This window comes from Sinocyclocheilus rhinocerous, unplaced genomic scaffold, assembly GCF_001515625.1.
Source record: "Sinocyclocheilus rhinocerous isolate Xijiao unplaced genomic scaffold, SAMN03320098_v1.1 scaffold1868, whole genome shotgun sequence".
In the NCBI taxonomy this organism is placed as follows: domain Eukaryota; kingdom Metazoa; phylum Chordata; class Actinopteri; order Cypriniformes; family Cyprinidae; genus Sinocyclocheilus; species Sinocyclocheilus rhinocerous.
The window spans coordinates 132,518-155,928 of record NW_015661949.1 but is presented as its reverse complement, the minus strand read 5'-3'; the positions used below and the strand labels follow the sequence as shown (position 1 = coordinate 155,928).

Below are 23,411 nucleotides of genomic sequence, written 5' to 3'. Positions count from 1 at the left end.
TTGGGCTCCTTCCTCCCGCCAGCTCCACCTTGGTCCTCAGTCGCTCCGGCTCCGCCGCGGATCTCCGGATCTCCACCTCCAACTCGGTCGCCAGAGCCCTCAGCTCCATCCTGGCCCCCCGGATCCTCGGCATCCCCCTGGCTCGTTGGCTCTCCGTCTCTGCCTCGGGCTCCTCCGCTACCTGCTCCGCCGCCATTGGTCGGCCCCCTGGAGTCGGCGGCCATTCCTCCTCCATGGCTCCTCCCTCCGTCGGCTCCACCGTGGGTCGACATTATGGCTGTGGCCTGGGTCCAGCTGGGCTCCTCCTGCTCCAAGCCCCTCCTGTCTCCTCCCTGGCTCCTCCCTCCCTCTGGACTGTTCTGTGTCGTATTTTGCCCCTGTTTTTGGTCCTGTGTTTCCTTATTTGGTCCTTCCTGTTTCCATTAGGTTCCCTGATTAGTTCATCATTTGTTTCCAGCTGTGTTTAGTTAATTATCCTCATTTCCCTGTGTACTTAAGTCCTAGTCTGTTCAGTTTGTGTTTGTCAGGTCTACTCGTTATCTACTCCTTGTGAACATCATCCCTGTGCTCTGTCTCCCTATTTGTTGATTAAAGACTCTTGTATTGTGAATTCTCCGCGTCTCCTTGTTCCTCCCAGTGAATTGTGACAGAAACTGACAAACCTAACATTTTTTTTTTTTTTTTTGGTGTACATTGATGAGATCAGATATCGCACATTTTTCTCTGGGAAATGTCATATTGAATTTCCAAAGAGGGTTTTGACTGAAAGCAAGATTGTTATCTTAACGAAGCAATTTCCTTGTGAAGAGTGATTTATGTACCGTTGATTATTTGACAGTTGGATGGGAATGTTGCATGCATTCTTTCTTGTTTAACCTCATTAGATACGTGAAAGATCCTGTGTGAAATGCACATATAGTTTTTCTAAATCTGCACTTGAAATAAAGCAAATTTGATTTGTAAAATATTTGTCTTTCTGACGAATAATAATCAGCTCAGGGCAAATCCTGAATTTAAATTCTTTGGATCATCTTTACAAAAAAGGCTTTTCTTCTGACCTAACAACATTAAACACACAGTCCCTTATCATGCATTGTAACTTGCGGTCTTAATGTGCCGTGCTCCACATATCCAGCCTCCCCTGTGTGCTGCCGTGTGGGCGCAGCATAATGGAGTTCACACGGAGCACATGATCTGAGTGAGCCGCCTTGCACACAGCGTGTCTTCTATCAGCGCGGGTTACTTTTGAAGTTTCTGCTTCTTCGGGTCACAAGATTTCTCATCACAAGACAAGATACGAACCCAGCAGCACAGTGTAAATGGGCTTAAAATATTTATTCAAAACCAAAAATGCTCCCTAAAACCAGTGAGAACATATGCAGATTTAGTGCCAACGACTGCTGTAGGCTACTATTATATAATAACCAAAAAACCCTATTCTAACATGTATAATAGAAACATTTCCAAGAGAGCACATATTGTGGTGTGTATGTACATACTGGCGAGATATTAGATCATTGGTTTGTGGTGAAAGCTAACTCTGAGCTCTATTAATAGTGCTGCTATCATCTTTCTCAAGGAGCTGTGTTGTTCACAGGGCACTGAGTAAGCATGATGTTATGGTACTATATCTTGTGGGTCTGCCTGTTTGTGGTAGAGACCTGCAGAATAAAACATTAGTCCTATGGGATCCCTGAAAGGATCCTTGCTTGAACGGTAGAGCATGGCGCTGGCAACGTAAAGGTCATGGGTTTGATTCCCAGGAAATATTTGCACTGATAAAATGTGTAGATTGAGTGCACTGTAAGTTGCTTTGGATAAAAGCATTTATGCCAAAATGCATAAATGTCAATGTGTCTAAATGTGTCTTTTTCTTTTGTATCATTTGTATTTTGTGTCTTTCTAAGGTGCGTAAAATTATCCGAGTGTGTAAAGGCATTCTGGAGTACCTGACCGTTGCTGAGGTTGTGGAAACCATGGAGGATTTGATCACTTACACTAAAAATCTGGGACCAGGTACTTTATATATCCTGTTACTTCCTTTTGAAGAGGTTTCATTTATTTCTGATTTTTGAATTTAAAGTTGACGCTGTTGACATATGGCTCATGCAAGTGACTGTTTGCATGAATGGAATTCATTATTATGGTTGAATTATTATTTTCAGATGCTTTTGTTACTTTTTTTGTTATTTAAAGGTTACACTCTTTGAATGATGTATGACCATGAAAAACTGATTATTTGTTATATCTTCAGTTCAATTACACTTTATTGTTGGAATTTCTTCCATTTATATTAAAATGTAAAACAGTTATTTTAAGTTGAAATAATATTTCACAATATGATTTTATTTTTATCAAATAAATGCAGCCTTGGTGAGCATAAACTTTTTTCAAAGACATAAAAATCTTACCAACCTCAAACTTTTAAATGGTAGTGTATATTTTTAGATTTTAATGTTGGATACACATGTATCCACTTTTTATTTTATTTTATTTAGATTACCCTTGTTGTCATCATTCTTACTTTAAGTTAATCTTTAAAAATCTAATATAATTACACTGTTAAATGTAATCTTTAGCAAATCTCAAAAGGAACATCCATTTTTGACCTCTACATCGTCACTCTATTGATGTATGAATTTGTTAGGCATGACAAAAATGGCAAAGATGATTGACGAGCGGCAACAGGAGCTAACACACCAGGAGCACCGTGTGATGCTGGTCACCTCTATGAACACAGTGAAGGAACTGCTGCCCGTGCTTATATCAGGTAAGAGGCCAGCAAAGTGCTGTGTGTTCGTTTGTGCAGCTTGCGGTCTCTGTGTGCCAGCCCGTTGATATGGCAACACTGATAATTGGAGCCATTTAACCGTCTTGCGGGGAGGGATAGATTTTTTCCTTCATCCAGTTGGCTTTCTGCTGTTGGCTCAGCAATAAATAGCCAGGTTGATGGCAGCTCATCTGCACACGCAGAAAGGCTTTTAATGTTGGTGTTTGCAAATATGTCTACTCATATGGTGATAATTAGTTGCCTGATTTTTGGACACATCAAATATAAACCGCACTCTGATCTTGATTTGTACAGCAGTTGTAGATGGCCTGTGAAATGGAGGACTAACAAAATTGTTTTTTGATACCCATCAGCCATTAAAATCTTTGTGACAACCAAGTGCACCAAGAGTCATGGTGTGGAGGAGGCCTTGAAGAACAGAAACTACACGTTTGAGAAGATGAGCGCTGAGATCAACGAGATAATCAGAGTGCTGCAACTCACTTCATGGGACGAGGATGCCTGGGCCAACAAAGTATGAGCTTTATCATGCTTAAACACACATACACTCCTTTCTACAACTCCACCTTAAACAGTTACACTAAGTTACGTTGGCTTCAATGGGTCAAGCAAGTTAAGTGAACAATTTTCAATTAACTATGTTTATAAACTGTGAACATGACAGTGGGAGCGGTAGAGAGAAGTAAAAATACCATTCATTGTCTCCATAAAAAAAAGACGTCTAAGGGTAATGTGTCAAGCTTTCTGTGTGATTTTTAAAGGGGTCCTATTATGCTTTTTCACTTTTTCAACTTTAGTTAGTCTGTAATGTTGCTGTTTGAGCATAAAAATGATCTGCAAAGTTACTAAGCTCAAAGTCCAATTCAAAAGGAGATATTTTATTTAACTTTTCAAAAACTACAACGAACGACTCGTTTGGACTACAACGCAAATTTTCCCGGGATTTGTGATATCACAAATATCGACGAATGGGACGAGACCTGGTTGAGCTGCACTAGAGAAGGCAACGAGTGTTATCACTATGTCGGAGGCACGCTAGCTTTCCCAAGGCAGACGAACTTAGAGTGGTTACAATCCTCCGGGTTTCAGACGAACTTAGAGTGATTTGATTTTGACGCAATATTTACACTGACGCTCGCAGGCGGCTATGGTAAGGGGCATGACATTTCCCGACCAGGCGCCGAGTGCTGCCAATCACAACACACTGAAGACTTAACTATTACAGCACACTATTACAGAAGGCGGGCCTTCATTTGATACAGGAACTATTCGAGCCGTTCATGCCAGACTGGGGAGAGAGGTGTTGTAATAATGTAAAATATGTGACAAATAATGTGTTTTTCGAACAACCTAGTATGAGAGCCTGTTCTAGTACACCCCCAAAACAAAATCAAGACTTTGTAAAAGAGCATAATAGGACCCCTTTAATAATAAAAAAACAACAACGATATATTTGAATATTCTGCAAAACAAAGCAAAGCAAAAAAAAAAAAAAAAAAAAGATTAGATGCTGTTTTATACTTATAATCAATGATAAAGTGTGGAGATGGTCCACTTGGACATACGCTACTGTTCAAAAGTTTGGGTGCGATACGATTTTTTCAGTGTTTTGAAAAGAAGTCTCTGATACTTTCTTTTTTACTGTAATATATTTTCAGATCCTTCAGAAAACTATTATGCTGATTTGTTGCACAAGAAACATTTCTTATTATTATATGTTGAAAACAGAAACAGTGCTCAATATTTTTGTGGAAACCTTGATACATTTATTTCTGAATTCTATTCAGGATGAATGTACAGTTAAAAAGGACCACAGTTTATGAGAAATAGATTTTTTTGTAACAATTTAAAAGTCTTTACTGTCACTTTTGATCAATTTAATATGTTCTTGCTGAATAAACTTATTAATTTCTTTAAAACAAATCTTACTGACCACAAACTTTTGAATAGTAGTATATATGAATATATCGAATTTATTGGCTGTAGCACAGTCTTTCACTTAAAACTGTTGTAATCTTGTGATTTATCTTAAAGCTGGTTGTTTTAGTTTAAGCTTTAAACTCTTTATTGAAGAATGTATTGTTAAGAATATTGTTTTAAAATGTATATAGAAAATGAATATAAATAATACATGGCCACTTCAAAACAGTCACTGCTCTGTTGAGACCACTTGGTGTATCTTTGTTTTTCTCCCTGAATGAATGTGACACTCCCATCCTGCTAATGTAATAATCTGTTCCATTTCCAGCACTGTTCACAGTCAGGATCAGAATTCACTGACTATGACACAAAAACACTGGCCTAGTAACCAGCAAAGGTGGAAAACATCACCATATACCGTACACATGACATCAGTGTTTAACCGGAAGATTAATGATCTGCCTTTCAATATTTTATGAAGCCTACTGAATCATTTGATCCCTCGCTGACTGATGACACCCTTCGCTTGCTTAGCATGCATATTAAATATTTCCATAAAAAATCACTCTACTCTCAAAATCAGTTTCCTGAGCTTTCATTTACTTTGCTGTCACCTCTGTTTTTCTGTTTGCCCTGATATAACTCTGTAAACATGCCTCTTTCTTTTCTGTGTTCTTCCATTTTTTCCCTTCCTATAGAAGGTAAGCTCTCCTCGCTCCCGCTCTGTAATGCAACAAACTGCATGCCAGATCATTGTGTTGCTAACAGTATGTGTGTTGTTAGTATATTCATTCTTGTTTTGATAGAAGACTTTTTTTCTTAGCCTGGCTTGCCATTTTATATGCTGTATATAAGGGGTGCTGCATTTCAGAAACCCAGGACCAAAGCAAAACAATAAATTGCAATTAGAAAGGTTGTTTTCGGATGTGCTGTAGAATGATTCTGTGCCATCACTCACCCTCCTCATCCATATTTACTCCAGTCTCACATCATCCCTCATTTAGACACTCCGTCTCACAGTTAATCACTAATGTCTGTCTCAGGATGTGACTTTTTTACGCTTGGTGTCTGTCTCCATGGCTCCCGCTTTACCCATTTCCTTTAGCTGAATGCTGTCTTACCAGATTAACTTGATTTTATGCTCTGTCTCTCCTGATACACAGCTCCTCCCGGTTTTTGTAACCCATGCAGTGAAATTGCTTGACGAGTGTATTTTGCTTTCGTGTTCACGTATTTCCTGTTGAAAGAGGAAATTAGGGTGGGATATATTGGAAAGCTCCTCCCTTTTTATTAAAATAGCCAATAATCTTTATTTTACCTTTTAGTTTAGCAGTAACAGGTGGTTTAGTCATGAGGCACTGGCTACTGCTAGTATGGAGGAATGTGATTTTCAAGTTAAAGTAAAATATTTTACAAATTTTGTGACAATAATTATGCACATGCTGCAGGCAAAAAATCTCAATGAGTATATTCAATGACAAAAAATAACAAGGAAAAAAAAGGTGACAAAATAGAAAAAAAAATTATTTATGTTCAAGGCATTTGCCTCTTCATCATACAATGGCCCATTTTTATGGACTAAAAATTAATTTTAATGGGCTAAATTTTTAAATACGACTCTTAGGGCAAAATAAATAATAAATATTTTAGTTTATTCTCCTTGGCAAGAATTTGAAATGTACTCATTTGCATGTACTAAGAATTAACCTAGTGTTTAGGAGTATAGCATAACATTAGAGCTCAAAGCCACAAAACTTTTTTTTGCGTGAGTCCTTAAAATTCCTTTTTAAGAAAATACGCGTATATCTGAGATATATACGGAAAGGATTTATTTATAACCTGTTAGCTAATCTGGTAATCGTTCTGGCACATTTTCAATCTTTTGAATGTAGCACACGTTTAGCATTGGACCCACTTGCTTTTGTCTTTAGACAAAATTGAATTGAAACTCAGTTCTCACTCTGTGCCCCCTTGTGCCTTATGACTGGCAACATGAAAGATGGATTGATATAGTTATTGCTCTTCAGCTCCTTCATACACACAGCACAAAGTCCATTTGCGGGGAATGATTAATGGAAGAAAAGCCAATACGTTTCCAGATTCATTTATTGTTTCACTTAAAACTGTAATCAGAAAATTACTTTGACTTGTTTCCTTGTTCAGTAATATAAACTTTTGCATTTATTTGAAATTCTCTATATAACAATTTCAAAGCTTTTGTCAGCCAATAACCTAAGTACAGTTGGCCCAAATCTTTCTTTACATTATTTACTCTGTTAGCCAAAGGGATACAGATGCTGAATGATGTTAAAGCTTTCCAGTGTCCTACTCTTGAAGAGTAAGTCCATCATTGTCAGTCGTCAGTCTGCCTTCATATTTCAATTCTCCACAGCAGGTGCATGTGATATCTGTCGTGAGATCAGGCATATTCAAGCAGAAATTGTTCAAACAGGCTGTCTGACCCCATCATGAAATATTGATCAGGTTTAGACGCCCTGACCTGTTTCTGAACTCTTTGCTTGTAATACAACAGCATGCGAATAACTAATGCAACATCAAATTGTAAAGCAAGAATTAGGTTCATTTTTACATTTAAATATATAATGTTATTTTTTTTCTATACACTAACGTTCAAAGTTTGGGGTTGTTTATTTAAGTCTTTATAAGTAGTTTCTGTTCGTGAAGGCTACATTTATTGTTATCAAAAATACAGTTAATATTGTGACAGTAATATTGCGAATTATGATTATTATTATTACAATTTAAAATAAGAGTTTTCTATATTTTAAAATGTAATATATTCCTGTGATGGCAGAGCTGAATTTTCAGCAGACATTACTCAGTCTTCAGTGTCACATGATCCTTCAGAAATCATTTTAATATGCTGATTTAGTGCTTATGAAACATTTCTAATTATTTTCAATGTTGAAAACAGTTTTGCTGATTAATATTTGTGTGGAAACTGCAAAACATCTTTCAGGATTCTTTTATTAATAGAAAGATTAAAAGAACAGCATTTATTTGAAATATAAATCATCTGTAATCTTTTAAAAGTCTTTACTGTCACTTTTGATCAGTTCAATGCATTCTTCCTAAATAACAGTAAAAAGTATAAAAGAAAAATCTTACTGACCCCAAACATTTGAACTGTATATAAATGGAAAACCATTTACTACACTGAATGTTTTTTTGTTTTGTTTTTCTAAAATCATATGTGAAGTAAACAGAACAATAAAAACCTGAAAAATGCATTTGCAAACATTTTTCCCGGCTTGCAAATGCAACCCAGCCCTAATGCACACGAATAGGAAATGACTCATCAACTTACAAATAATGTGATCTGTCTTGCTGGATGCTGAAAGGTTGGCTGGAAAGCAGCGGTTACTGGATAGCAGGCAGAGGAAATGGATTGGGCGGATAATTTGTTTTAGCCGAGAGAAGACTCATCGATTATACTTGTGCTTCAGGTTTGCTTCAGGATAACCACAAACTAGATTTAAGCTTTTTGATATGGATTTATGAAAGCGGGTTGACATGAATTTAGCTGCATATTTTAGAGAAATTTTAACATACAGTATTTTAGCGGTGAGATGGAGTGCAATAGGCAGCAGGCGCAGGTGTGAGGGGTTAATTTCCTGCCCGTCTCCCTCTCCTGATTGGATCTGACTGCTGCTTCAGCTGCCAGAGTGTCTCCTGCTGGAAATACCACAAGCAAAAAAAAAAAAAAAAACTAAATTGTAAGTCTTTTTAAAGGTCCATTATTGTCTTGTCTTGCTGAATCAAAGACAGCAAAGCAAAACTAGATCTGTACATTTTCAGATCAGCATTTGAGTGCTGCCACTCTGAGATACTGTACCACTCCCATGTCTTTCTGATATATTAGTAGTAAGACTGGGGCCCCACATGGGGCCTCAAAACCTTGCCACAAGTCAAAAGATAAAAAGATGCAAATATGGCTGAAGTACACTGCCCAAAAAAAGGGAAATAGAAAAATCTTCTCTCAGAAATTATTAGTAAATTTCACAAACAATTAAAAAGAAATGCAGGTAACCAGTATTATTTTAGTATCATTGAGATATACTGTTATTATTTTTATTAATATTTTAAACCAGTTTTAATTGTTATATTTTATGTTTTCATTTTTATTTTGACGTTTTAGTTACTTTGTTGTGTGTTTTTGTTATTTTTAGTAGTTTATATGTCTGTATAGTTTTTATTCATTTTTATTTTAAGTTATTTTTCAGTTATTTTAGTACGTTAAGTTAAACTAAATTAAAATCATAAATGATGCCTTGGTAAATAGCTGAAATAAAGTTTCTTAATATATATATATATATATATATTATTTTAGTTAATATTATCTTGCTGTATGTATGTCGGTTTCTTTACGTTTTCTGACTAAAAGCAACCAAAAAGCCATTTTAAAGTGGTTAAGCAAATAATAATAATAATAATCGGCAGGGATCCCAGACCAATACAATTAGTGTGCCTCCTCTATTTTAAAACCCACGAGCCGCCACTGGTTTCAAGTAACATTTTGGCTATGGTTTTCATTCTTTTATATTATTATTATTATTAATTTTTTTGTAAACATGACATTATGGTTATGGTTTTAATTTTAGTTTCAGTTTTAGTTTTAGTTAACTATAATAACCCTGCAAGTAACAGATTGAACTAAAATGAAATTCAGAAATAGAAAAACAAAAATAGTATTTTGTAACCTACTCCAGTCAACTTTGTTTTATTTACAACTACGAAAAATCATGTTTGCAGTTGCTAAAGTGTTATAGATGGTTGCTCAGGTGTTGCTAGGGTATTAATAATTGCGGCCAAGCAAAATTATTAGTCTGATCGCTTAGAAAACTTATCGCTCACATCTCCTCAATAAGCTGTAATATTTTGAGGCATCAGTATTGAAGGCATGACCTTGATACTCATACTGAACCTAATTTCACACCCATGCCCTTCATTTGTCTTTCAGTGTTATGCTCTTGATATGCTCATTTTTCTGATAATGTGTGCATTGAATGCGTTGCCTGTGCAGATGACTATTGCTTTACACTGCAGTAAAGAGGAGCGCCATACGCATGGCTGAGTTACCGAACCAGACGGGTTCTCCTTCAGATGTGTGTGTGGTGCAATGGAGTGTGAAGTGGTGATTATGTGGGCCGCTCTCGCACTTTGTGTGTGTGATTGAGAGAGGCAGAGGCTCCTCTTGCCCGTCAGAGCCCCCTCCCTTCAGCATCTACTCCTTCATATGAGCACATAAACTGCAACTGCAACAAAAAGCTGTAACCACTCAGATCCATGCAATGAAATCCTGCCCTGTGGGCCAATATGACAGACATTACTGACTAACACTCTTTCTCTCTGAAGGACACAGAGGCCATGAGGAGAGCACTAGCACTGATCGAGTCAAAGATGGGTCAGGCTAAAGGCTGGCTGAGGGACCCTAACGGTCTACCAGGTAATATAAATAGTACACCCATTAGCTCACTGTGATATTTTCAGTTTTTTGTGCTAGAAACACTGTGACTTTCAGTCAAAACTTCTAAAGTGAAATAAGACCATTTATTAAAACTATGCTGTGAAAATTGCTAATTTTTCTGCAACTTTTGGATCTGAGCATATGCACACGATCAATAACATTTATGCATTAATGACACTTTTTTTGGATCTGCATCTCTTTTTACATGCTAAGAGAGCATGTTCAGTGGAGCCGTTTGATTATATGTGTCAGAGAGATTGATTATATGATGAGAAAACAAATTATGCATTTTTTTTGAGGTTACAATACTTTTAAAGAGGAAACAATTTAATAAGAATTTTTTAAAATAATATATTACAAATCTAATATTAAACTATTAATAATAAAAATGTTTCCCTAATTTTAAGGGGAAAAAATAATTCTAAAAACATTTGATATAACCCTTCTAACTAGTCCTGTATGGCATATGCTACTGATCAAAAGTTTTTTCAGATGTTTTTTTTTTTAAATAAGTATCTTATGCTCACTAATGCTACATTTATTTGATTGAAAATCAAACAGAAATATTGTGAAATATTATTTTGATTTGAAGTAACTATGTTCTTTTTTAATATATGTTTAAATGTAATTTATTCCAGTGATGGCAAAGCTGAATTTTCAGTTTTTGTCACATGATCTTTCAGGAATCATTGTAATATGCTGATTTGCTTAAAAACATTTCTTATTATCAATGTTGAAAACAGTTGTGTTGATTAATGTTTTGGTGAAAAACCTATCTTTGATTCTTTGATGAATAGAAAGTTAAAAGAGCAGAATTTATTTGAAATAAATCTTTTGTAACATTATAAATGTCTTTACTGTCATTTTTTTAATGAACAATTTATTGCTCTCTTGCTGAATAAAAAAATAAATTTCTTATTTAAAAAAACATAATATTACAGACCCCAAACCTAAGTGTACACAAACATATACACTTTAAGTACTAATATGTACCCTTTGGGGCTAAATAAGTACGAAGGTGTACCTTTTGAAAGGGTATGCCCCAGTGACAGCTTTTGTTTTATTATGTACATAATATTTGTGTAATGTACATGATTTTAATTGAATTGGGTTAAAAGTATGTAGTGGCCTAACACTATGTCTGTGACACCTGCAGGAGATCCGGGAGAGCATGCGCTGCGTCACATACTGGATGAAGCAGGAAAAGTGGGTGAGCTTTGTGCGGGGAAAGAGAGACGAGAGATCCTGGGAACAGCCAAGACCTTGGGCCAGATGACGGATCAGGTGTCAGATGTGCGCGCCAGGTACGCCCCCTTCAGATGCACCTGGAGAAAAGACAGAATTATAATCAAAGCCCATTATACTGCTGATTCAACCGACTATGAGATTCCTCCGTTCAGCATTTCACACTGAGAGCCAAATGCCACCACATGTTCCTGTAGCGCTCGCGTGAGCTGAATTATGCATTAATGCAGCTGTTTGCTGTTCATAACGATATTCATCATCCTTTATACAACGTATTATGCCTGTGTGATGTGTCTCAGGGGCTGTAACTGCTTCTAATTTACAACACGAGAAAGTGTGTCAGGTTTTTCCATAAACACAGTTTAGACGTTGTTTGTTAGCGGGCTAATTCTCCGGGGATTGTTTATCCCTGACTGCTGAGTACAGGAGAAGGAAGGAACGGTGTGGTACAGTTTGGGTCCATGTGTCAAGGATGTTGAAAGCTGGAGTGAAAGTGAAAGATCAGACGCTGGGCTCTGACTTCATTAGAGAGACTCAAGGAAAGCAGATTAAAGGCTGAAGGGCCGGATAATCAGCAGCTGCCCCGGCCCACTGATTACTCTCACACACGGGGGCTCTTTACACTGACCTTCACATGCAGTTCAGATGCTTTTCATGTTCAATTTCCGTGTTTAATCAATGTTAACGGGTAGTCAGAGAGATTATGATATTATGGTATATGGTATGGTAAGTCATTCTATTCTCCTGTTGATTGTGTGATCATGAAAATGAATAATTATTCTATTCTATTCTATTTTATTCTATTCTATTATTGTTGTTTAATCTTAATATATGTTGTTTCTTCAGAGGTCAGGGTGCCACTCCTATGGGTATGCAGAAAGCTCAGCAGGTGGGCCAAGGTTTGGATATTCTGGTGGGCAAAGTGGAGAACGCTGCTCGGAAACTGGAGGCCCTGACCAATGCCAAACAGGCCATTGCCAAAAGAATCGACACGGCCCAGGTAAGTCTCGAAGCCTGTTTTGTTAGTGAATTGGTTCGTTTAGTGTGTCTAAAGTGGTGCTCAATTGACCCTTCGCAAAAACCCGCCCTCCCAAGTTACTGTTGCTATGTTCGACAAGCCATGCCGCTCTCACACTACACATCATGTTCTCATGCAGTAAAAAATACATTGTGGAGCAAAGAGTAAACTGACAACACATCGACAGACAAGACAGAGCAGCTTACTTCTGGTATGAAACAAGGTCTCAGCTTTAAAATTTTGTCTTTTTTTTAAGAAATTCAAACAATAAATACCGTTTTGTGGCTCTTTAATGTGTCGTCGTGACAGATCGCTGTATTGCCTCAGTTCAAGCGGCACACGTGAACTGATCGTCTTTTCATATTTACTTAAAGCACAAAATAAACATGAATGAACATCATAACGTATTTTATTTCAACAGCAGAAAGACATCAATACACACCATTTTTCAAGTTTGAGTCCACCAAAGTTAAACATCTACTCTCCTGTCTGATTTGTTTTTTTGGGCAAGATGCCGGATTCGGGGTTATGATTGGTCAGATCGCCTGTCAATCAAGCTCTCTGCGAACAGTCAATTGGTTTTGCTTCAAGACTCTTTTGAAAAGGAGAAAAGGCAACAAGAATTGAAAAGGCAACAAGTACCAATATTTACACCAAAACAAATTTATAGCCAATATTACCAACGTAAATAACGGTCTTTTTAGCAACAATGGAATGTATTATTATTAATATTATCATTAAGTAATATTATCATTATGGATATTATGTTTGTTATGATTAATACAGATGCAGGACCTAAAATATTTAAAATGATTAAACATAACATAAGCTGAATTGGAAAACTTCAGTTTGAATCAAGTCACAGATGAATTTCCACCAAATTCATTCTCCAAAGGTTTGAGTCAGTGAATGGCCATTGATGTAAACAGCAAAAGATATGTGAAGTGTTTTAGAAAATAGAAAAAGTTCTATTTTTATTTTAGTCTATTGTTAAGATTTTATTATATTGTTCATTTTGCTATATGTACAGATTTGATGAGATTGTATATGCATCCCAGAGGATGTGTGGGTACTTAAAATGGGTACTCATAATTACAGACATGTCCTCATTTAAATAGCTGTTACATAAATCTGTCTGGACTGATGTTATTTAGTGGAGATGTGCTGTGACTCCTAAGTATTTAAAGGGTTGATAACTGAAAAACAGAAAGAATACTTTTACTTTGTGCTGTCTGTGCAGTGACAGACAACAGCAAAGCATGTGATTATATAACAGACTGATTCCTTATGCTGAATGACAATATGACTATAAATATTCCTTCAAATTCAAAACAGGAAATGTTGACAAGTGTCAGTGTACAGTAGTATGTTCATTCTGATAATAAAGGAACAGAAGAGTCTGAGAGTGTTCTGTGAGATTACTTTTGAAGGTACTGCTAACTAACTATTAGGTATAGTTCTAGTGATGCAAAATAAATCAAAAACACAATTTACTGATAAAATAAAATACAATAAAAACACTATTTTACATTTAAAATAAATCAAATCTGAAATAAATGAACACAATACACATTTAGGTGTGAAAGGAATGTGACAGTAGTACAACTTGTAACTGAACTTGTTGTGTGAATGGTTGTTTCTGTACAGAGCTGGCTGGCTGATCCGAATGGTGGTCCGGAGGGGGAGGAGAACATCCGTGCTCTTCTGGCGGAGGCCAAGCGCATCGCTGACCTGTGTGAAGATCCTAAAGAGAGAGACGACATTCTGCGCTCCATCAGCGAGGTCGCAGGACTCACTGCGAGACTGGTTGAACTTCGGAAAATGTAATTAGATATACAGTACATATAGTTAGAGTCAACATTCAAAGTGTTCTTTCCACTTTCAAAGAACAGATATCATTCATGCCAGTCTATCATGATTAGATAATGTTGTGACTTTGATCAGCACATGATGAAAAATGTGAACTTGATAAACCAGTATCATGCTCACTGTTAGGACAGATTATGTAACCAAGATAATGTGCCTGATGTGACTCCTAGTGCTTTCATAATATTATGAAACATTTTTTTATAAATAAGTTAGTAAGATTTTTTTTTCAAGAAATAATACTTTTACTCAGAAACAATGCATTCAGTTGTTCAAAAGTGTCAGTAAAGACAATTATGATGTTACAAAAGATTTCTGTTTAAAAAAAAAAAAGATGTTCTTTTGAACTTTTTTGTGCCACAGGGGTAAAGGGGATACTCCTGAGGCTAGAGTGCTGGCCAAACAGATTGGCACAGCTTTGCAGAACTTGCAGGCAAAGACTAACCGTGCCGTGGCCAACATGAGACCTGCCAAGGCCGCTGTTACACTAGAGGGCAAAATGGAGCAGGCCTTGCACTGGATCAACAACCCTGGAGTGGACGATCATGGAGTAGGTGGGTGGCGGGATGAGGTGAAACATTACTCCTTAAATATGACAAAAAAGCATTTAGAATTGAATCAATAACTGTTATTATATCTGTATCTGTTATTAGTAAAATCCTCATCTGGTCATCTGAGGCCATTACTTTTCCCCCAAAGGATAACACTGGCATATTGAATGACTTATTCATTCGTATGGAACTAGGCACTTGACTCTGGACCTTTATATGATGTGACAGATGGCTATTTCCTCTGTCCCTGTTGTATTTATGTTCATACTTAAAATATTTCTAACCATAAATAGCTGCTTCGTGTCCTATTCACAGCAGGTCATGTTACTTTCAGGTTAACTCGGTCTTGGAGTAACTCTAGACCAGAGCTGCACAGTTTAGTACCAGGGCTTATCCCAATTCACATATTTACACTAGTTTGTACTTCGCTCGTGACAGGGAAAATCCATATTTCGAGTGTATAGCAAGGCCAGTATTGGGACATACTATCACGTCATAAAATTTCATTTTGATACCACAGACCTTGTCATCTTGCTAACTTAATTACTTATGAATTCATTGTTAATTATCCTTAATAAGTTTAAAAAACTGCTATGGCACAGGTTCTCAATTTAAAATCCACCTGAAACGGTATACTATCTGGGCACCTATGGCTTGTTATTTTAATATACTATCATTTTGGATGCACTCTTCATCTAATAAGGGCATACTTGGATTCTAATATTGCATACTATTTAAGTGGTATGTTAGTACTTTCAAGTGAAGTAAATGAGTTTGTTATGGAGCAAAAACATATTTTTTAAACCATCAAGTAGAGATACTAATGTAGTGCTAATTTAATAGTGCTGAATTATTAGCCAATCAGTCAAAAAAATAATTGTGTATGATTGTCACATTAATGACAATTTTAAATCATAAAGCAGCTGTTGCCCTCCACTTGGTAAAATTAATGAATAATGAATGTATGAATATATCCACACAAAACAAATGACTGCCAGTGTGTTTGAAAGAAAAGCATAGTAGGTTGTCTAGGGATAATTAACATAATTATGTAATAATTACAAAATTATTTCTCACAATTATTATAACCACCCATTTTATAGATATATTGGTTTAAAAATTAACATTTTAGTGCCAAATAATAATTCTCACTGCATATTTATAGTTTTACTTAAAATACATCACATCTGGTTTGGCACTCATATATGGATTATGAATAAAATATGAATAAAACACTACCAATGTTTTGTTTCTCAGAAAAGGTGGCTTGAAACAAAATGTTTCTATTATGATTGTGGTTTCTTCTTATCAGTTCACCCAAAACTGAAAATTCTGTCATGAATTGCTCACCTTCATGTTATTCCAAACCTGTAAAACCTTCATTCCTCTAGGTCGAGGACTGACACAGAAAAGAAGAAATTGTTGAATAAAGTCGTTATTTTTGTTTTCTTTGGGCACAAAAAGTATTCTCGTAGCTTCATAATATTACAGTTGAACCACTGATGTCACATGGACTATTTTAACCATGTCGTTTCTACCTTTCTGGGCCTTGAAAGTGGTAGTTGCGTTGCTGTCTTCAGGGTCAGTAAGCTCTCAAAAATATCTTAAAGTGCCCCTATTATGGATTTTTGAAAATGACCTTTCATGCAGTGTGTAACACAGCTCTAAGTGAATGAAAACATCCTGCAAAGTTTTAAATCTGAAAGTGCACCGTGTATAAAGTTATTGTCTCTCAAAAGAAAGAGTCGACTCTGAATCATTGAAATGAGTTGTTTTTAAAACGAATCCCAAGCCGTTTCATGTTGACATCTACATGGAACATTAGCATATTGCCCGCCCACTTGTTTTGCGCTCAGACCCGGGAACACTTGAAAACTTGGTCTGAATGAAAATGCAAATTCATTCTTTGCCACTAGGTGCCGCTTTTGGAGCGGTAAAAATAGCTGTTTTCCCGGTAACGGCTGTACACAAGGCAGCACTGCGCTCACAAACGCTGCTTTATCCAATCGGACCAATCACCGCCGATTAGCATCACGCAAAGGAGGGGTTTGGAAAAATGAATCGTTGTGCGAATCGTTTGGGAGTCGTTGAGCAAGCAAGGTAAAAATAAATGCATATTATAAGACAATGAAAGTGTTTTTTGACCTTGCATGCATGTCAACCTGTTGTTGGGGACTCCCAAAACCAAAATATGAACCTTTCATAACCCATAATAGGGGCACTTTCATTTGTGTTCTGAAGATGAACTAAGGTCTTATGGGTTTGGAACGACATGAGGGGGAGTAATTAATGACATTTAATGATTAATGATTTTTGGGTGAACCATCCCTAAGCAATTTGTTGGTTAATTTCCCTGAAGAGACTGTCTGTTTGTCCAAACAGTAATATAATGGAGTCTGGAGTGTTTGGGAAACCTGTTTGATTGTTTCAGCTAGAAATGACACATTTCATCATTAAATTTTAATGGGAGCTTGTCATGTCTCTACTGTAGGCCAGGCTGCCATACGGGGGCTGATAGCGGAAGGCCGCCGGCTGGCGAACTCTCTACCAGGGCCGTACAGACAGGATCTGCTAGCAAAGTGTGAGCGAGTGGAGCAGCTGATGATGCAGTTGGCAGATCTTGCGGTGCGGGGAGAGGGAGAGAGTCCTCAGGCGCGCGCTGTGGCTGCTCTTCTTCTGGAGGCAATTAAAGTAAGGCATCGTGTCCCCCTTTTCTATTAAAAGATCCCGCTATCTTTCTCACACAGCAGGTGTGGGTGAAGCATAATCAGATGTTTAGATCTTCTCAAATGGGAAGTGCAGAGGTCAAATCTGCTGGCTCTAGAGTAGTGCAGTACACAAAGCAGCAGGGCTTTTAGCTCAGTGTAATATATAAGCAAATGCCTCCCACTGCTGGAAAATATTTGCACTACACAATATTTTTTCCTATTCTGCTTCAAGCAAATGACAGTTTTTTTTATACATAAATAAATAACTGTACACATAAATAAATCATCATATCATATTTTTCTTTCAAGGATCTGAAGGCGAAGATGCAGGAAGCTATGACCCAGGAGGTGTCTGATGTTTTCAGTGATACAACCACACCAATTAAACTCCTGGCTGTGGCAGCAACGGCGCCTCTTGAGGCCCCAAACAGAGAGGAGGTCTGTTGAGTATACAACCTGATTTAAACAGAGTGCAGCTTGCATTTCAGTATCATGTCAAATATGCTAATTCACACAAAGCATTCCAAGCCCTAAACCTAATTGTAAATAGACTTAAGCCATTTATAGAAATAAATAAACACTTTTATTCTTAGGGTTATTATTTATTTGAAGGAATCCCCAAAATCATTATTTTATACCTGGTCAGAAATGCATACAAACATACTCATAGTCATTATCATAGTTATTATGTGTTGTTATTATAGTTATCTAATATTAAAACCATAAAAAAAAAAAAATTGTTACTTGGGAAAAATATTTGCGTTAACTAAATAAAATGTAAAATTTATAAAATTTATAAAAATAATAAAATGTAATTGCCAAGGCAACATTTCTCATTTTTGTGTAGTTTAACTTGAAGTACTAAAATAACTAAAACTAAGTAAGCTACAAAAAAAAAAATAGACATATAAAATACTAATTAAAATGACAAAAACACAGCAAAATTACTAACACTTAAATTAAAGTGAAAGCAAAGTGTAAAAATGACATTTTCATTGAAAATATTTACAAAAACTATAATAGTATATAGATAAAATGGAATTATTAATTATAAAATAATAATTATAATCAATTTAGAATTGTTCCCCTCTAGGTCTTTGAAGAAAGGGCGTCTAACTTTGAGAATCATGCCAGTAGACTGGGTGCTACAGCCGAGAAGGCCGCTGCTGTGGGGACAGCCAATAAGAGCACAGTTGAGGGCATCCAGGCGGCTGTGAAATCAGCCAGAGATCTAACACCTCAGGTATGCAGCTCATATATGTGTGTATATGTGTGTGCTTATGCCAGAGCTACTTTAAGGGCACATAATGGAGTGCTTGGCCTGATAGCTGGACATTAGCCACAGTATCAAGTCTCCAGAGGCATTCAAGCTTTTTGATGCCAGATACTACCAAATATGATGATGATCTTGAGTGAGAACTCATTCTTAAAATAAGACTGTGTGAGAAAAGTATTGAGTGTTAAATTATGAGGATGTTTCTAAAATAACTAGCTTTTATGTTGTCACAGTACTAGTCAAAACAAATTAGCTTTTTTCATCACGGGAATAAATTACAATGTAAAAAATATTAAAATGCTATATATTTTTTTTTTTTACATTTTAATATTTCACAGCATTACAGTTTTACTTATTTTGATATTTTGATCAAATAAATGGTGAGCATAAGAGACCCTTTAAAATTTTTAAAAACATTTTACCTACCCCAAACTTTTGAACAACAAGAGTATTATTGTAATTCAAGAAATATAAACCTTTTTAAAAAAATCTTTATTTCTTTGTTAAAAAGTGGGACTTTACACATTACTATAAGTTTTACAAAAAAAATGTAAAAACAAAGATATATCGGTGCACAGCATTTTTTTTTCTTACTGTTTATTAATAATTCTACCAATAAAAGCTCTCAGAATGAGTACTATTAAGCTGGTTGTGATCTTATTTGCTTGTTTGACACGTTTATCTATCTTTTGCTGTACTCATGAGCAGGTCACTTCTGCTGCACGCATTTTGCTGAAGAACCCTGGCAACCAGGCTGCATATGAACACTTTGAGACCATGAAGAACCAATGGATTGACAACATTGAAAAAATGACCAGTAAGCAAAAGCTCATATCACATAAAATACCACATCAAATCTTTTGAAATTCTTTCAAATATTCACAATCTTTATTTCAGGTCTTGTGGATGAAGCCATTGACACAAAATCCCTCTTGGATGCATCAGAGGAGGCCATTAAGAAAGACATTGATAAATGCCGGGTGGCAATGGCTAACGTTCAGCCCCAGATGTTGGTTGCAGGGGCCACCAGCATCGCCCGGCGGGCTAACCGGGTCCTTCTGGTGGCCAAACGGGAAGTGGAGAACTCAGAGGACCCGAAATTCAGAGAACTGGTCAAAGCTGCTTCAGATGAACTTGGTAGAACAATCTCACCCATGGTTATGGCTGCTAAAGCCGTGGCAGGAAACATCCAGGATCCAGGTCTTTTTTTTTTTTTTTTTTGTAAATGTTCTGGATACATTTAAATAAAACAATTTCTCCTATTACTGACAGAAAATCTTTTTCTCCTAATGATCAGGTTCACAAAAGAGCTTCTTGGACTCTGGCTACAGGATCTTGGCTGCTGTTGGGAAAGTCAGGGAAGCCTTCCAGCCTCAGGAGCCTGACTTTCCACCTCCACCTCCAGACCTTGATCAGCTGCATGTAAGTGAAATTAAAGCATCAATTTAGGCCTTAAAGGGACAATTCTGTCAACATTTACTCACCCATGTGATTCTATCAGGTCAGTGATGATCAGGCTCCTCCCAAACCGCCCCTCCCAGAGGGAGAGGTTCCTCCCCCGAGACCTCCACCCCCAGAGGAGAAAGATGAGGAGTTCCCGGAGCAGAAAGCCGGCGAGATGGTGAGCGAGCCGATGATGGTGGCTGCCAGGCAGCTACACGACGAGGCCCGTAAATGGTCCAGTAAGGTGAGTGGAACTATTATGTTTTAAACACAAAATCATTCCTTGTAGTTCTTGACAAATACATTATGGCTCAAAAGTTTGGGGTCAGTAAGATTTTTATTTTTTATTCCAGAAATTAATACTTTTATTTAACATGGATGCATTCAATTGGTCAACAATGACAGACTTTTATAATGTTACCAAACATTTTTATTTCAAATAAACTGTTCTTTTGAACTTTCTATTCATCCAAGGGCCAGTTTTACTAACAGCTTGCACCAGCGCAAACCATCTTTTGGCGTTACAATAGTACTGTCAGGTTTTACTAAAGACGTGCAGTGACGAATTAGCGCTGAAAAGGCGTGCACCTGACCTTATTGAATATGCATTTGTAGGAGTTTCCCTTTCAGACGCAAAATTTATGGGAGGAGAGTAATCAAATGAATCACACAATGAGATTTACTAACGTTTGCGCTCATCGAATTACTGGTATTTGCGCCATTATTTAACGCCCCAAAAAAGCATATCTTAAACTATTTTGCGCTTGGCTGCAATTATTGTTGCTAGGAGAAGGCACCGCAGAGAACCGAGAGCACGTGGTAGAAGGGAGAGTTTTTTTCCTTGCGTATTAATTTATTTGGAATGCCAGAAGATCACATTATCCCAACATATAGTTTGCCAAGCCATGTTATTTTTAATTAGCTTCATGAAATAAAAGACGACTTGGAACCCTCAACTAGGAGTCACGCAATACCAGGTCTATCAAAACTTCATGAAACCTTAAATTTTTTGGCCTCCAGTTCTTTTCAATGTACTGTTGGCCTCTTTATTTCTTAATTCTTTATTTTAAACTACGCTGATTTGCGCTGCACTTGGTATATTGCGTTGGCCGATATGTAAATGAGATGTTGCATCTGTGTTCTTTATTTTGCACGTTGTTAGTAAATCACCCACAGAAATTTCCACACCCATCGGCGCTGTTTTGGAATTGCACTCTCATGCTAATTTGCCCTGTTTAGTAAAACTGCCCCTAAGAATCCTAACAAATGTATCAGGGTTTCCAACAAAATATTAAGCAGCAAAACAGTAATAAAAAGCATGTTTCTTGAGCAGCAAATCAGCATATTAGATTGATTTCTGAAGGCTAATATGACACTAAAGACTGGAGTGATGGCTGATAAAAATTCAGCTTTGCCATCACTGGAATAAATGACTTTTTATAATATCTAAAAACAGGAAAAAAGTTATTTTGACTTATATTTCATTTTTACTGTATTTTCAAACAAAAATGCAGCCTTGGTGAGCATAAGACTTCTTTAAAAAACAAAAAACAAACACTTACCGACCCCAAACTTTTTAACAGTAATGTACTGTAAATAAAACACAATAAATAATTTTAAATAATTAGAATTAAAAATTAAACTGAATCTCACAAAGACTGTCAAGATGAAAATGACAACGTTAATGAAAAAACTAAATTATGTGTTCAAATGTTTGAGATGCGCTTTGTGTACTGGTCTGCTTTTTATGATTGTGAAATGTTGCCTTTGTTGAACTCTGACCCCCAGTTTCACAGACAAGGCTTAAGCCTAGTCCCAGACTAAAATGTAAGTCTGAGCTGTTTCAACTGAAAGAAATTTGCACTGATTGATCTTAAAATATATCAGTGTCTCAAGTTTTGTCTCAAGATGTACACCTAAGGCACGTTTATAAAATATTACTTAAATGTCCTAATTGATCTATGGCCTGAGTCTAAGTCCTGTCTGTGAAACCAGGCCTGAGTGTTTTTGTTGTCTTAAACCTGAAATGTGGAAATCTCTGTGATGATTCCAGTTTCAGGGGGGAAAAGAACGGAAACTGTCATCTATGAAAGAAATGTTTGCATGCTCTAACGTTTTAACAAGTAGACTCATTTTTTTAACCATAATGATGGAGCAATACATGACTTTTCTTCACAGCTTTACCCCAAAAGAACTTCTGCTATGAAATGAGACAGACAGGACTACCTGAGTTAACTTTAACTAATGGAAAATGTCTTCTTCAGTGGATGTGATATCAACTAGAACTAGTGCAGAGCTGATACACGCTCATTACAAAGGCTCGTGTAGTACTTCAAATCAGGTGACCATAGTGAGAGCCCACTGGGTGTGTTTGACTTACTGGTTGTGTTGTTGTCCTTTTGTGGATATTTCTGTGTTATTTCTTCTATTTCTATAATAGTTGAACAGTCCCTTCATGGCTTTGTCTTGGTCCTTGTGAAAACTACTTGTTCTCTTGCGTGTTAACATGGTCTTTCCCTGTTTGTATCTACACATAGCCCCATTTATTGCCTGTTTAGTTATTATAATATTCACTTTACTAAATTGAATACAGTGTAAAAAATTAGGAATAGCTGTATTATTGAAATACTGAGATATCGCAGATAGATAGACAAATACACTACCATTCAAAAGTTTAGGGTCTGAAAGATTTTTAGTTTTTTGAGTCTCTTATGCTCACGAAGGCTGAATTTATTTGTTTAAAAATACAGTAAAACAGTTATATTGTGAAATATTATTACAGTTTTAAATAACTGTTTTTTTATTTTTATATATTTTAAAAATGTAATTTATTCGAGTGATGGCAAAGCTGAATTTTCAGCAGTCCTTACTCTAGTCTTTAGTGTCACATGATCCTTCAGAAATCATTCTAATATGCTGATTTGCGGCTCAGGAAACATTTTCTTATTATTATCAATGCTGCTAAGCAGGTGTGCTGCTTAATATTTTAGGATTCTTTTATGAATAGAAAGTTTTTAAAAAACATTTATTTGAAATAGGAATCTTTTGTAATATTATAAATGTCTTTACTGTCATTTTGATCCATTAAAAAAAATAAATAAATAA

At 36.4% G+C, this 23,411-nt stretch overlaps 1 protein-coding gene across 5 annotated transcripts in view; it reads left to right on the top strand.

Moving 5' to 3' along the window:
• Window positions 1–23,411, top strand: part of vcla (vinculin a) — a 61,912-nt gene that overhangs the window by 33,523 nt on the left and 4,978 nt on the right. For 3 of the 5 annotated variants that reach the window (XM_016536668.1, XM_016536667.1, XM_016536665.1), the window contains exons 4-18: window positions 1,908–2,016; window positions 2,648–2,770; window positions 3,145–3,305; window positions 10,085–10,178; window positions 11,356–11,503; window positions 12,291–12,444; window positions 14,110–14,285; window positions 14,692–14,882; window positions 17,371–17,570; window positions 17,897–18,025; window positions 18,681–18,830; window positions 19,572–19,680; window positions 19,761–20,063; window positions 20,161–20,285; window positions 20,365–20,550. In XM_016536668.1, the coding sequence (XP_016392154.1) occupies window positions 1,908–2,016; window positions 2,648–2,770; window positions 3,145–3,305; window positions 10,085–10,178; window positions 11,356–11,503; window positions 12,291–12,444; window positions 14,110–14,285; window positions 14,692–14,882; window positions 17,371–17,570; window positions 17,897–18,025; window positions 18,681–18,830; window positions 19,572–19,680; window positions 19,761–20,063; window positions 20,161–20,285; window positions 20,365–20,550 (2,358 nt within the window). The remainder of the gene's footprint in view (window positions 1–1,907; window positions 2,017–2,647; window positions 2,771–3,144; window positions 3,306–10,084; window positions 10,179–11,355; window positions 11,504–12,290; window positions 12,445–14,109; window positions 14,286–14,691; window positions 14,883–17,370; window positions 17,571–17,896; window positions 18,026–18,680; window positions 18,831–19,571; window positions 19,681–19,760; window positions 20,064–20,160; window positions 20,286–20,364; window positions 20,551–23,411) is intronic. The other 2 variants (XM_016536666.1, XM_016536669.1) reach the window with 1 other exon arrangement.